Genomic DNA, 14,380 nt, shown 5'->3' with positions numbered 1-14,380 from the left:
CCATTTTAGCATTTCAAGGGGTGTGGGTGGATTTTTTTGGTTTGTTGGTTGCAATTTTAATAAATTTGAAGGATTCGGTGGTTTTGTTCCAGGGCTAGTGAAAACCTCAGACTCTTTTATTTAGTTAAACAATGTTTTTAAGTATCTTTAAGTAGCTGTTCCCAAGAACAAGTAAAAGGAAAAGAATGTGGCTGGGTTTTGAAATTGTTGTCTTTTCTTTGAGTTAGATTTCAGAGTGAAATTTCACAGAAGATGACCTTATGCATTGGAAGAAAAGGCAATTATTTGCTCAGTTCAAAAAAAGGAAAACTGAAAAAACCAAACCCTGGTGACTTATTTCATGACATGCTGTTGCATGTTTATTCATTTTCCCAGTCATTCCTGATGAAGTACTGCAGCAGGAGCAGGGAAGGTGGTGGCTGTGGGAGCATGACTTTTGTCGGTAGATACCTATCCATCCAAATTTGCACCATGCAATTAGCCATCCCAATTTAATTCTTAATGCATATGCAGTAAAATTGAAAAAAGAAAAGACCTGGGGATTAATTACATAGAAGTCTGAGGTAGGCTGAAAGAATTCTAGCTAAAGATGGGTTGTGTTGTATTTAATTGATTTATGGCAAACCAGAAAGTAGGGCTAGGTCTGTTACTAGATGTAACACTAAGAAACATTGTAAGTGGTGTCAAATAAGGGGAAAATATGGACTTAGGGAAGTGAGTGGACAAGAAGTAGGAATGAAGTGAAAGTGTTTATTTAGAAAATGTGTTTCTGTGGTACTTTTACTATCAAGTGCACAAAAAGGGCAGACATAATTTGCTTTCTGAGATGGAGTACTTAGAACTCTTCTGCCACACAGATGCAGGTGTTGGACTCTGAGCTCTGAACTCCCCTCCCTGGGTACTTCAAGGCAGAGGTTGTTGCCTAGATGAAATCACAACATTGATTAGGCTGGAAAAGCCATCTAAGATTGACTGGAAGCACTAATCTAACACTGGCATCTTCACCACCAAAATGTGTTCCCAGATGCCACATCTAACATTTTTTAAATGTGTGGTTCTACCATTTCCCTGACAAGAAGTCATTGCTTTTTTCTGCGTGTCTGTGTGTGTGTATGCACGTACTTATTCATTTCCTCAAAAACTCATGTTCTCATTTGTCTCCCCAAAGTCCTGTTCTGAAAGCTCCTTCTCAAGTGAAGCACCGCAAGCTGCCACGCGTGGTCAGAGCTGAGAACCTCTCTGCCCTTAGGCTGTGATGATCATGATTTTTGAGTAGCTGACAATAAAAGAGAGCTAAGATAAGTTGTTTTATCATGCATGGTTTAAGAGTGCTTCCAGAGAGAATTACCTCAGCTCCACAGTGAAATGGTAACTTGTTTTCTTGCAGTGACTTGGCTGTGTCTTGGCCCCTGTCAGGGCCCATATTCATGGGCAGTCTATCTGATTGGGTTTATGGTCTCATTAATGAGTAATACATGCACACTGATGTAATTAATTTTTTTTTTGGAGCATCCCTGTGAAGCAGGGAAGCTCCTTCAATCCTTATTCAGCTTTTAGGAAACAATTCTTCTTGTTCAGAGGAGGAGAAAATGCCTCAAATTTTACAAAATTAAAAATCACTGATATTTCCATAGAGTAAAAGGTTCAAGCTTTTGTTAATCATTATAGAAAGTGGCTTTTTAAAATAAAGTATATATCATATCTCTACAGGTGCTTCATTCAAAGTGTACACAGCTTGCTCAGAATGAATGATAGGACTTTAATAGCAGTCAGTGTTTTTTTCTCATCTTTTTATCATGACCTGTGCAGCATCAGTTATGAGTTGGATAAAGCACAGAAAGCCATCCCAAAATAATGAAAAGTATAACTTGGAGAACTGGGCAAACAATTGATAATGTAGATGATGGGTAGACAGGTGAGAAAATTTAACAAAAATATTTTTTCTTTAAAAGATGTTTATGAATTTATAGCAAATTTTCTCAAGTTTTTCAAAATCAATTTAAGTGATTCTACAAAGGATCGGCATAGTTTCAGTACATTTTTTTCCAGATTGAATGCCCTTAAGGAAAAATGACTTTATGCCATAATAAAATATGTAAAAACTCCATTTATGAAATATTATTTTACTTTGTCATGAGGGGAGAAGTATTTTTGATACTTTAAAGGTATCTGAGAAGCTGAATTTTGAACTGTTTTTAAACTTTCTTTAACAGTACTATTTGGAATAAAGACTTGCTGTCTGGGAAGTAATCTTCAGTGATAAAAAATGCTGCAAACATAGCTTTTCTCTGGTTGAAAAGGCAGAAATTCTGACAGACTCCATAAGCCTACAGATGTTTTACCTTATGCATTAGTAGGAGGTACAAGAGAGTCAGGCAAGGTAGTCGTTTGCAAAGTTTTGGGTTAATTCTGGCTCCTAGGCAATATAGAAGTTCTGTCAATATTTGGGAGGGTCCATTGTGTTAAGCTGTGTTTTGCAGTTTTGTTGGCCAGGAACACAAAGAGAGGAGAGACTGTTGCTAACAAACCTTTGCCATACTAGGTTATGGCTTTATTCAGTGTCTATCTAGCCATCCATTGAAAGTCTATCAAAATCACAAAGCAGATAATTGGTGAAGGTCTGGTTGCTCTTTCTAGGGATTGGTGTTTTTTTTTTTTTCCCTTTTTTGCTTGTGATTATACACACTGCATCATCACTATTGTGAAAAGCACCTTTCAATGTGTTCTGAAAGCATCAAGGAAGCAAGGATGAAAGTTTTTTTTTAAAGCTTCAGAAGTTAAAAAAGAAGAAAAAAAAAAGCCCAAACTATAGTATAGATGTCATGTTAGAATTTTAAATAACCTCTGTGTTTTAAATTAATGTCTTTATATGTGAAAGTGAGTAAGAATGGTGCTAGTTCTTTGGAAGTGACTGCATTCCCTGCATGGATGTTATTCATAGCTCTCTATTCCCCTGATACATATAAAGCAAAATGAATTGGCTATCTTTTTACATCTCCCTTTGAATGTTCTCTAGTGACTCTGCAAGTTGCCCCTTTTTGTCTTTCTATTAAATAGCATTTAAAGCTTCTGGCACAGCTGGACTTCAGTGTGTAAGAAAGCTTTTAGGGTATTACAATGTCATTAGCTATTGAAGCCACAGCACTTGAAACATCGAAACCCATCCTGACTTTGCTGTATGTTGCATGTGCTTAAAAGTTTGGGTGCATGTGCCTATTGTTGAAGCTATTCCTGAACAAAATCATGCTGACAATGAATAAAGAATCAGTGCTGCTTTTTTAAAAGCTTCTTTTCTAATCTCTGTAATTTGAAACTGAAGACTTAGAACAGTGGGTCAGAGATTGTTCTGCAAGATAAATCCCTTGCATCACATAACCCTGACAATCCCCCAGTTCCATCAAATTAATAACAAATGGATGAGAAGATAAGCAAAACTAATGGGGAGGTTACATTTTTGTGACAAAGGTTTATGGCCATACTGAATCTCATGTACTGTGATATCCCTCCTCCTTTTCCTCCTCCACTTTGGTATTTTTTTTACTATCAGATCTGAGCATTCCTCTATCTGAAGCTCTGGAGGAGATATGACGAGTAGCAAGATGAACTGCATGTCTCCAAAAAGCTGCTGTGAATAACCCTCTACTTTTCTAGTAGAAATTACTGATTTTTTTTATAAAGCCAGGCCTCATTCTTGCACACGGTACATCCACGTTCAACTCCTTGAATGCTGCTACATGTTTGAAGATTGAAACACACTGCTGTAATCCCATCTCCTTCTCTTAAAATTGTGCAATAATGGAGTTTGGCAGCAATGACTGAATGTCATCTGGACTGGCTCTTTTCACAAAGCAGAACCAGCTTGCAGCAGGTGGCTCAGGGTGATGTCTGATTGAGTTTTGAGTATCTCCAAGGGTGGAGATGCTGTGGATGGAGTTGCCAAAGCCTCTCTGCACAACCTGTTTCAGTGTGAGACCACCCATGTTGCGAACTCTCTTTTTTTTTCTAATATCTAATGGTAATTCCACATGTTCCAGTTTGTGTCCATTGCTTTTTGACCTGTCTCTGGGCAGCTCCCTTTTAATCTAGGCTGTTAAATTGTCTTGATTCACTACAGTAGATAGGTAATGAGCAACAGAGTAAACAATTTGCAAATTACTTCTATTGGAGATATGGTCCAAACAAACCTTTGAATCCAATGGTCAAGACAACTGTACAAGATGTAGGAGACTGTTTTATTAAAATGGAGAATGGGTATTCCAACTGAAGGATTGTGGCATGAAAATTTTGAAAATTATAGGGAACTGATAGTTCTTCTATAGCTCTTAGCTGGTCACACATGAACTAGCAGGTTGCTTTAGAGGCAAAGGTGAACATGATGACCTTGGGAGTTCAATTTACAGCTGCACCTGCAGTTTGCCAAGGAGGAATCACTTGCCAAAGAAACTGAATAATGAATCCAATTTTCAACCTCTACTGATAGAGGACAAGATAAATCTGAAACTTTACCTACTCAAGGAATATTTCTCAATGCTTATTCTCTGCTTTGGGTAGATTTTATTTTTTCTCTTTTCCACACAACGAAAAGCAGTTTTTGCTCCTAAGAGGGAAAAAGGGTATCTCTTTTAATAAAGCCAAGTTACTTCTCTTTAAAGATTATTTCAGTGGATTTGCATCAAGAATTTGACATTAATCTGGAGGAGAGTTGTAAGGAAAACACACTCAAGATGAGCCATGAGAAATTGCTGTGTGAACATATGCTGTGGAATATGTATGGGGGGCTCTTGATCCTGATCGTTGAGTATTTCAGCTGCGCAAAGGAAGTTTTTCTAGAACCTGAAGATCATCAAGGATCATTTCAAATCTCCAAACAGCAAAAAGGTTATTTTTGTGCTTTGGTTTGGGCTGCCACAGCTAGATGTGAAGGTGAAACGCTGCCTCACTGATGTCAAAGCCAAATTTTTCACCACTTCAAGAAGTCTCTCCAGTCACTCAGCCTGCAGCACAATATGGGACAGAGCCATGGTGAAACTCCACCAGAGGATCAAAATGTAAGCACTGGTAGGGAAGTAGAAGAATAAGCACTGGTTTTATCAACTGCACTGCTTATTCCTTTGCATCACAAACAACTTGAAAATCCACATTACCCAAACTCTCTTGCTGCAGTAATATTGTGAATGTCTTAGGCTAACATAAATTTTAGGAAACAATGTTGACTTCTGCTTTCACTTATAAAATCTTTTCTTTGCTAATTCTCCCTTTGTAATCATGTTGTCCAAATTCTCTATATAGATAATTTATTTTTTTTTCTGTCTTGCTAATGAGAGAACAAGGAAATAAAAAGGAAAGAAGATAAATCTACAAAAGGCATGTTCATTTTATCCAGAATTTCAGTCATTACTTTTTTAGTCTAGTCCTGTTTAACCAAGAAATTGAATAGGGCTTTAATGTATCAAGAGTATTGCTTAGTAATAAGCAGTTCAGAGCTATTGAATTGATTGTCTTTCTGTATAGCAATATCTATAATTGTTTGGGGGATTTTGTATCTTGTATTAGGTTTTTTATTGGGTGGGAGGACAAGTATTCATTGTGTTAAGAGGCTGGGTGGAAGAGGAATTGTCACATTCTCTTAGCAGCTTACCTGATGTTTTCTTTCCCATCCCCTAAACACAGCTCAGCTTCCCCAGGTACTTTATATTTCCTAAAATCCCTAGGATTTTTTTTTCAGTGTGTTAGGACTTTACAGGAATTCTTGGCCCATAGTCTGTACTAGATTTAGCAACTGGAATCTCTTGCTTTACAAGCCTGTTCCTAGGGATTGAGCAGCTTGTTTACTGAGATGATGTAAGTGATCCCAGTGGTTTTTATTGGCAGTGGAAGGCACACTGAATATTCAAAGCAAACAGAATTGATTTTAAAGAATGCAAAAAAGTAATCACTGTGAAACTTGTGAGACTTGAAACGTTTCTGCACTTTTTCTGCTTTGTGATTTGCTTTTCTGGTGTAAACGTTTTTTAATGACCTGATACACATATTTTCTCCTTTGATAAACCTGAAGAATCTACCACAGGTTTTTTCAAAAAGCAAAGAGGCTAAAATTGCGGTTATGGTTAGGTTAGCCACCTCTCCTGAAAGAATAATAATTTACGTTTATATTATCCTGTTTTCTCCTAAGGCTTCACATAAGCTTCCCTCTTATGACACCAGCCTTCCAGAAATCCCATCTTCTGAAACTGAGAAGACTGTAAGGAAGAGATGAAATTTCAAATAATTTTTTATATTCCTTACGTAGAGCATTGAAGCACATTCTGCTACCATATGGTTTTCTTTGATTGAAAACTAACAGTTAATATGATCACAGCTTGTCTGTTGGATTCTTCCAAATGACAAAGCAGAGATGAAGAGTACCACAAAGCCAAAACTATGTGTGCACTGAATTGATAACTTTCAGGGTATCACCATTACTGACAACACATTGGTCAAAAGCAAGTATTATTAAATTTATGAGGTCTTATATATAGTGTTTATAGACATGAATGTGGTAAGACCCATATGTTTTCATTTAGATAATTTTCACTAAGCTTTTAAATCTTGTTGAAGATCTTGCTAAGCTTGATTTTGAATGATCAGTTGGGAAACATTGTATTCAAAGCATTGCTCTATTTAAGTAATATCTCTTGTAGAGATTAAATCTGGTGATTATAAAGTGAAATAAATGGGAGAGGGGAACACAAGAGTGTTTCACCCTTTTCAAAAGGTAGGAACCAGTTCACAAAACTCATCCTGATTGTAGTCACATGGAGAAAGGGACATTACGTGGTACAGTGTATTCATATTGTGTTCTGTGCTTGCAGAAGTGTTAATGAATAATGAAACTATGCTTTTCTTCAGGAAAATTTTATCATCCTATGGCGAACCTTTTTGTGGAAATTTTTTCCTGTCTAAAAATGTATTTGAAATATACTGTATAGGGATGAATCCAGGAAAAAAGATACTCAGCATGTAGAATTCTCATGTACATAAGGAGTCTATTTACTTTTTAGTATTCTTTGAGGAAATTCTGAAGGGTGTTCAGAACCTGAAAACCTGGAACTTGAAATACTTTTGTCAGGTGTCTCCTTATTTTTCTTTGTCCTCTTGTAATGGCACACTTATCAGTACCCATTGAATGGAATGAATAGATATACCTGAAAAATCTTCTTTTATAGTGTCTCCAGAGTTCAACAATGACAACTGCAAAAGCATGGTGTCCCCACTGGACATGGGAAGCAAGTGCCAAGGTCACTCAGACTCATGTGTTCCAAGAAGACAATTTCTGTTTTGTTGGTACGCCATGATTTCCCTTTGGCACAAAATCTGTCCAAAGAGGCCAAAGTATTGGATCCATTACTTCAATACTCTTTGAGAAAACTTTCAGATTTTAAGTTTCTGCTGGGTGCAGAAGCTTCTTTTCTCAGTCCAGTCATTACAAATACTTCCTTCAAGACAAGTTGTAGTTGCAGGTATTGCTTTGCACAGTTGAGAGTAAGTAAGAGTTGGATTTTTGGGGAAAGAATGGAGCATCTGTCTTTGTAGCTCAATTAAAAAATGAGTGTGTGTAAATAGTTTCTCCAAAGCATGATCAGAGCATCTCTTGCATGTTTTCTGCTCTCGCTGCTGTCTTTATTGGTGTAGAGGAGGAAAATCTTCCTAATTCCGGCACCTAAGAAAGTTGTCATAAATTAGGCAGTTTGAAAATGCTCATCTGTAGGTATCTGTCATAAAGTAGGACTTGTTTTTTGCCCTTATACACCTACCTTTACAATAATATCCATGAAGTTTTTGTTCTTTCGGGTAGTCCAGCTGAACTCAGTGAAGGTTGTTTATAACATCTCTTGAATCTGGTTCTATATTTGGTTTCTATAACTCAGTCCTTTTTTGTGTGTTATGCATGCATGTTGTTTTCTCTTGCACATCCCTCCTAATGAAGCCCTGCTTTTTTTTTTCCTTTTTTTGCTCTTTTTGTTTTTTTTTTTTAAGTTCCAGTCTTTCTGCTAGTCTTGAAAAAATAACATGTATTAGGAGAGGGGAATTATGTTGTAAGGGATAAATTATCACCTTTTCCTGCTCTGCCATCTCTGCCCTGATTTATATATAACTACTTAATTGATCAAGTATTTTATAAAAGCCTTTTACATTTTTCACTTTGAATCAGAATCAAATTAAAATTTGGGTTGCTTTTATCTGTATTTGTAATGTTTCTGCCCCTACCTTCCACAGGGTCTCTTAACAGTCTAGAATTTTTTGTGTTGGATGTTTTAGTGGATACAACAATTTTTAAAATTTTCCTGAATGCCATTTTTGTCTAACCTGCACTCCAAAATGAAATGTGTTTAGTGGTCTAAGTCCTGACTCTGGTGAACAGCAGTCTGCATTACAAAACAGACACAGAACTGGTGGTTTCTGCTTGGGGACACTCAGACCCAGTCAGAGTGGGGGCACAATTACCTCACACCCCAGGGAGTGTTTTCTGAAGGTGAATGCTGAGGTCATTCATCAGGCAATAGGGAAAACCATCTCTTGTGAAACTGGTCTCTACACCAGCCAGACAGAGCATTTCCCAGCACTGCTGCTACTGGGCCTCATTGCTCCCTCTGGTTAAGAAGTTTTATGATCATGGATCTCCTAGACTGCCTTAGTTCCATGTGCCATTTACTTTGTAGTAGAATGTGGAAGCAATGATTGGCATTTCAGGGTGATGTTTTCAGCTGGTTATTTGTTGGAAACAATATCTTAATATAGGTAGATTCCTCATTCTGCTACAGTTATTACGTATTTTGCCTTTCATTGGAGAGCTGGAAGATGTGATTAGTACACCAGTTTATGTTTGTTAGTACATTATTGACTGTACCATTTACTCATTAAGATGCTTTTCTAAGAGTTACTCCGACCCTGAAGTTGAGACCTCAAGTGGCTGTCATCTTTGTGCCAAATGGATTAAAACAAAAAATGCACACCCCTTCTTGGTAGATCAGTGCTCAATTTCAGCTGGGTCATACCAGGTTAATAAGACAAAATATCGGGTTTCCTTTTGTGGTTTTTTTTTTTCTCTTTTTGTTTCAAAAAAAAAGAAAAAGTAAGGTTTGGTTTTGTTTATATCTTTACCTATCTCAGCCCAAAACTCTATGTGAACTTTTTATTTTGGAGCACAGCAACACAATTTAGATAATTTCATACCTGTATTAAATTAACCAGAAGTGAAAATTCAAATTAATCTTTTTTTTTTTTTTTTTCCCGTCTGCTGTGTAAATAAGCCTTAAACCTCCAGTGGTTACTGAATAGGGGAAGTGGGTTAACAGGAGGAATGAATACAGGGCTATCAGTCTGAATCAGCCAGAGGGGACATAGGTTGAATAATTCTTTGGGTCAGGGCCATGAAGGAGGCTGCTCTAAAAGCCCGTTCCTCTTTACTTTTTATAACATTTGTAGTATAAACAGGGAATGTTTTTTCAAAATCTGGCATAAGCAAAATCCCTGGATTGGAGAGAAGACGTAGAAGGGAGGAGGAACATGCTGCTGTGATGGGCATTGGTAGGAAAAAATTCTTTAGAGCCCAGGAACTTTGTCCAGGAACCTCCAAAAAAAACCAGCTTGTACCACCAAAAAAATGAGTGAGCTCCCTTTTGAGTATGTTTTCTCCTGTCTGCAGATTGGGGTGGTCACAGCACACTTCTTACCTTCAGATTACTTTTTCCAGCTGCTTTTTGGGTTTTTTTTCCTTCCATAACTGCAAAGAAAATAATTAATATGTTTTTGAAACACTCTGAAAGTGCTTAGATGGTTGTGGCATAGGCTGCAAGACAAGCTCATTGTAAAGATAACTACAAATATTGGAGTGGGGAGAGAAAAAGGGATCTTGGCCCACCAGTGGGCATGAGTTTATTATCATACTTTGAAGAATACGTCAACTGGAGTTGTCAGCGTTTTTTTCATACCTCCACCCTTTGCTATCACATTTCATGTTCTTTTAAGATCTGTGCAAAAGCCACAGGTCTGGTACGCCTTGGTCAGGTAGTGCTGGGAGTCTCATTTGATAGTAGGTATTTCTACTCTTCTCTGAATTTTGATGTCTGCTTAAATTGCAAAACTGTGGACTTTGTTTCAAGTAGCGGGGGGAGATGGGGTTTATACATGTGGGTGCTGTCATGCTCTCTGTCCTATACTTTTTAAAAATGTATTTTGGGCAATTATAACCAAATTCAAGTATGTCAAAGATGTTGAGCCCAAGTGAGTGTTGTGGAAACTGGCAGCTGTGGAGATGAGAGAGTGCCTGATAATGTTCCCACCATGGGGAGGCTTACCCCTTACTTCACATGGGAAAATAATCCTAGGGAACACCAGTCATTTGGTTTGGCTATTTATGGAACTACTTATTTATTCTTAGAAATCCATTGAGGGTACTTTTGTAAACTGAGTATCTACTCTGTAAAAAAGTGTCTAGATGGTCTGTGGCAAGTGATGTATTGCTTTGATTGGTTGTACATGATTTTGGCATGTTCTGGTGCCCTAGTAAAATTGGTGGGTTTTTATTTCTTTCTCTCCCAAGATTTCTTTTGACCTAGCAGAATATACTGCTGACGTTGATGGGGTTGGCACTTTACGGCTCCTGGATGCTATTAAGACCTGTGGCCTTATCAACTCTGTGAAGTTTTACCAAGCCTCTACCAGTGAACTTTTTGGAAAAGTGCAAGAAATCCCACAAAAGGAGACCACCCCTTTTTACCCAAGATCGCCTTACGGTGAGGAGCGCTGATGGTGTGTGTGCAGTGTCTGTCTGTCTGTTCTCCCTGCTCATGTCTCAAGGCTGAAGTAATTTGGGTGTGAGATTAGAATGATGATAGAGCTAAAGTGACTAGACATGTCGAGAGGCATACCTTTATGAATTACTATATAAAAAGTATTTGCTGCCATTGCCTGGGGGTTGGAAATTAGCATCTCACTTCACAAGACCTTGTTCATTCAACTCAGAGGTGAAGAGCTCTTGAAGAAAGGGGGGTAGGGTGACTCTTCCTTCACAAAGGGTTGTGAGGTACTGCTGAAGTGATAAGGTTTCATATTTTTTCTTGTCTAAATGAAAGACTCCCAAGAGCTTACTCCTTCCTTCGTGAACCCGTATGAAATTCGAAACACTTATTAAAGCAATGGGCATGGAGGATTTTGGTGATAGAATTTCAAATCAATTTGAGTGTTAAGGCTCCAGATTTTCACTTTTATTCCTCCAAAGTAATTTTGTTTTTGTTTTGGGTTGAGGTTTTTTTTAATTAACAGAGGTCACTACAGTGGCGTATTTCACACGCTCTAGCTGTGTTAATTATATTGTAAAAAAAAATGCTGTGCTTGAGTGTGTATAAGAAAACAAGTGAGAAAGTGCCCTGATGTTTCCTGGCCAGTTCAGAGGCTGCTCAGAATATGAGTATTTTCCCATTCATCTGCTGTTTATTGGGCTGATTGTTTTGGCTTTTTTCCTATATAAAATTTGGGACATACAGGGAACTAATCAAATGCTAAAGCACTCTGCTGCTGAAATGTGGACTTCACCCTGCATGTGACAGAGACTTGTGTGTGTGTCTGAACTGTGTAGTGCCAAGCATTTATACAATAACACTTCAAAATTATTTTTACAGGGGCAGCAAAACTGTATGCCTACTGGATTGTGGTGAACTTCAGGGAAGCCTACAATCTCTTTGCTGTGAATGGCATCCTCTTCAATCATGAGAGCCCCAGAAGAGGTTAGAAAATCAATGTGAAACTGTTTCCAACTTTGCAGATATCTGATCAGAAAAATGGAACAATGCATCCACAGGTTTAATTTAAACTTGCCAGAATTCTGTAGGGAAGGTGTCATGACTTGCAGCTCCTCATGGCATTTGATGCAGCCCTCCTGGCAGTCTCAGAGCTCAAGAGCAGTGGCTTTCCCTTTCAAGCGTTGTATTCCATTTCGAAGCTCATGAAAGCCAAAAGGAAGTGTGTGCATCTAATTTTGTGTCCCTCTTGATAATAAGTAAAGGCAAAAATGTTAATATGACACATTAAAAAAGGCAGGTTTTCTAAACATTTATTTGGGTAACTACATAACAGATGCAATTTCGGGTGTGACATACTCAAGATTTTAATTTGCGTATAAATATCAAATCGAGAGGCTGAAATAATAGATGCTCTAAGTTCATAAGACTAATTAGTACAGCCTGGTATATTTTGAAAAAGGTTTGAATTATGACCCATACCATTTTACAAGATGGCTTTTAACACATGGCTTTAAAATGCCTTTCAGTTTAATCCTTAATAGCAATGCAGCCTAAATTCCACTTAATCATCCCTTTTCTGCTTGCAGTACTTTATGAACAATTAATGCTGGTATTTAGTTTGAGTAAGACTCCATGGTTGATTAGAAGTCTCTTTTACAATGACAGTTTTCCTCTGCCCTTTGAGTATTGTGACTGTAGAAAACACTCTAAAATTAAACTTCAAATTAATACAGAAAACTGGATTCTCAGTGCAGAAGGCTTTTATTGTGGTCTGTTTCTAAATGAAAAATAAATTCAAGTTTTACAGGAATGCAATTATATAAATTATAGCTTGCCACAAAATATAAGAATTTTAATCATGCTTATATGATACTTATGTAAAACAGACCATAATTTCAATTCTGCTTAAAAGGAAAAAAAATAGAAAAAAGGAGTCCATGTCAATAGGATTTAAATATTAATTTCAGTCTTTGGGAGTCACAGCTGTGAAACCTCATCATACAATGGGTAGGCAGCATTTATAGTAATTGGTGGTAGAAGCTGGTGTATCACTTCACTGGAGCAAAGGAAGCACAAGTTCAAAATTAAAGGAGAATCATATTCACTAGATTATTTTGTTTAGAAGCCCTAATACTTTGTTTTCTATTAAAGAGTTTGCTGAAGTGTTTTTATAGTGTGCTGTAAACTAATGTTCAAATTGCTCTGAGTTATCACTATGCAATCAAAACATTCTGACCATTGTAAAAGATGGGGGAATATGCAATAAAAAATACTAGCTTGGCATGATTTCTAACAACTCTAAGGAGTTACAAGATGAGATGGAAATTTTATAAACGCATGTACTGTTTTTGATGCTCTGGTGTCGACTTGTGCCATTTTGGAGGAGGAAAACTTCAGTACTCATTGCTATTTTGATCCCTCTGATGCTGGTTCCTGCTTTAACACAACTGCAATTGGATTTCCAATCTGAGGTCTCTTTTCAACACATTTAATGTCCCCATGGAGAACTCAAGTCTGTGCTTTGAATTCTCAGGCTTTACTTTTCATTGTGTGTGTGCTGGGTGCAGTTTTAGGCCCTTTATGCCATGAGCAGGAATCTTGTCCTAGGAATGGTTTCAGTTGGCTCTTTTTGCCTTAGCAGCAGTACTTGCCATGAAAGCAACTGTAACCACAGACCAGTGTTATTTGCATAGTGGTTTTGGATTTGGAAAACTATACAGATAAGAAAATGAAATAACAGTAGTTTTGAGATTGCTTCTTGATAGCCATTCATCACTTTACTAATATTTTTTAAGACTGCAAAAGCACTTCAGGAGGAAAAGGGGATTTAACTGGAATTTCAAACTCCTATGCAAAGCTGGTAATATCCATGGAAATTTTAAAATTATTTATAGTTTAGCCTTTTTTGTACTGATTTCAAAGATTAGGAATACCTAAATAAATAAATACATATTTTCTTCCAATACTATATACCACCATTTCAGCTGTTTTAGGGTTACACTGAATGCATCAAGTGCAACATCCCATTGATGGTGATATTATTTACATCTTGTCCATACAAAACCTAATGCCCGGGAATCAGAGAAGAGCAGAAGGTTGCAGCAGTGCCACTTGCTGAGGTGCAGAATTTATCAGTCCTGGTGGACAGTGCATATCTGAATTTTAAATCATACTTCTAAAAAATTCTGTAAGTTTCTTACACAAAATGTATTTATGGGAAAAAACTGTAGAGAGACAATCTAGTATTACTTGTAGCCAGGGATCCATGAAAAGTGCTACACAAGAAGGCAATGGTAAGGATGAACAAAATGCATTTTTCATACCTTAGAGACTGCACTGTGGGCTGTGATCAAATATAGAAGTATTTGTATTTGAAGTACAAGTGCTTGTGTTGAAAGATGGTGAATTGCAATTGTCTGCCAAGCTGGTCACTGATGTTGAATTGAACAAACAATTGTAAAGGGTTTCCTTCATGATCGGTATTATAAATAAGTGTTAGGGGTCACTCAAAAAATCACCCACAAAGGCATTAGCAAAAATGGGCTTAATATGAATTTATAAAAATGTGACTTAACAAAGTTTGATGGCAAGGTTCACTT

General features: G+C 37.3%; 1 protein-coding gene across 1 annotated transcript in view; it reads left to right on the top strand.

Moving 5' to 3' along the window:
* The window catches only part of GMDS (GDP-mannose 4,6-dehydratase), a 409,594-nt gene that overhangs the window by 144,714 nt on the left and 250,500 nt on the right, over nt 1-14,380 (top strand). The window contains exons 5-6 of the mRNA XM_033073709.2: nt 10,583-10,775; nt 11,661-11,765. Coding sequence (XP_032929600.1) covers nt 10,583-10,775; nt 11,661-11,765 — 298 coding nt within the window. The remainder of the gene's footprint in view (nt 1-10,582; nt 10,776-11,660; nt 11,766-14,380) is intronic.

The sequence above is a fragment of the Catharus ustulatus genome, chromosome 1 (genome assembly GCF_009819885.2).
Source record: "Catharus ustulatus isolate bCatUst1 chromosome 1, bCatUst1.pri.v2, whole genome shotgun sequence".
NCBI classification, from domain to species: domain Eukaryota; kingdom Metazoa; phylum Chordata; class Aves; order Passeriformes; family Turdidae; genus Catharus; species Catharus ustulatus.
This window is presented reverse-complemented; position numbering and strand designations above follow the sequence as displayed.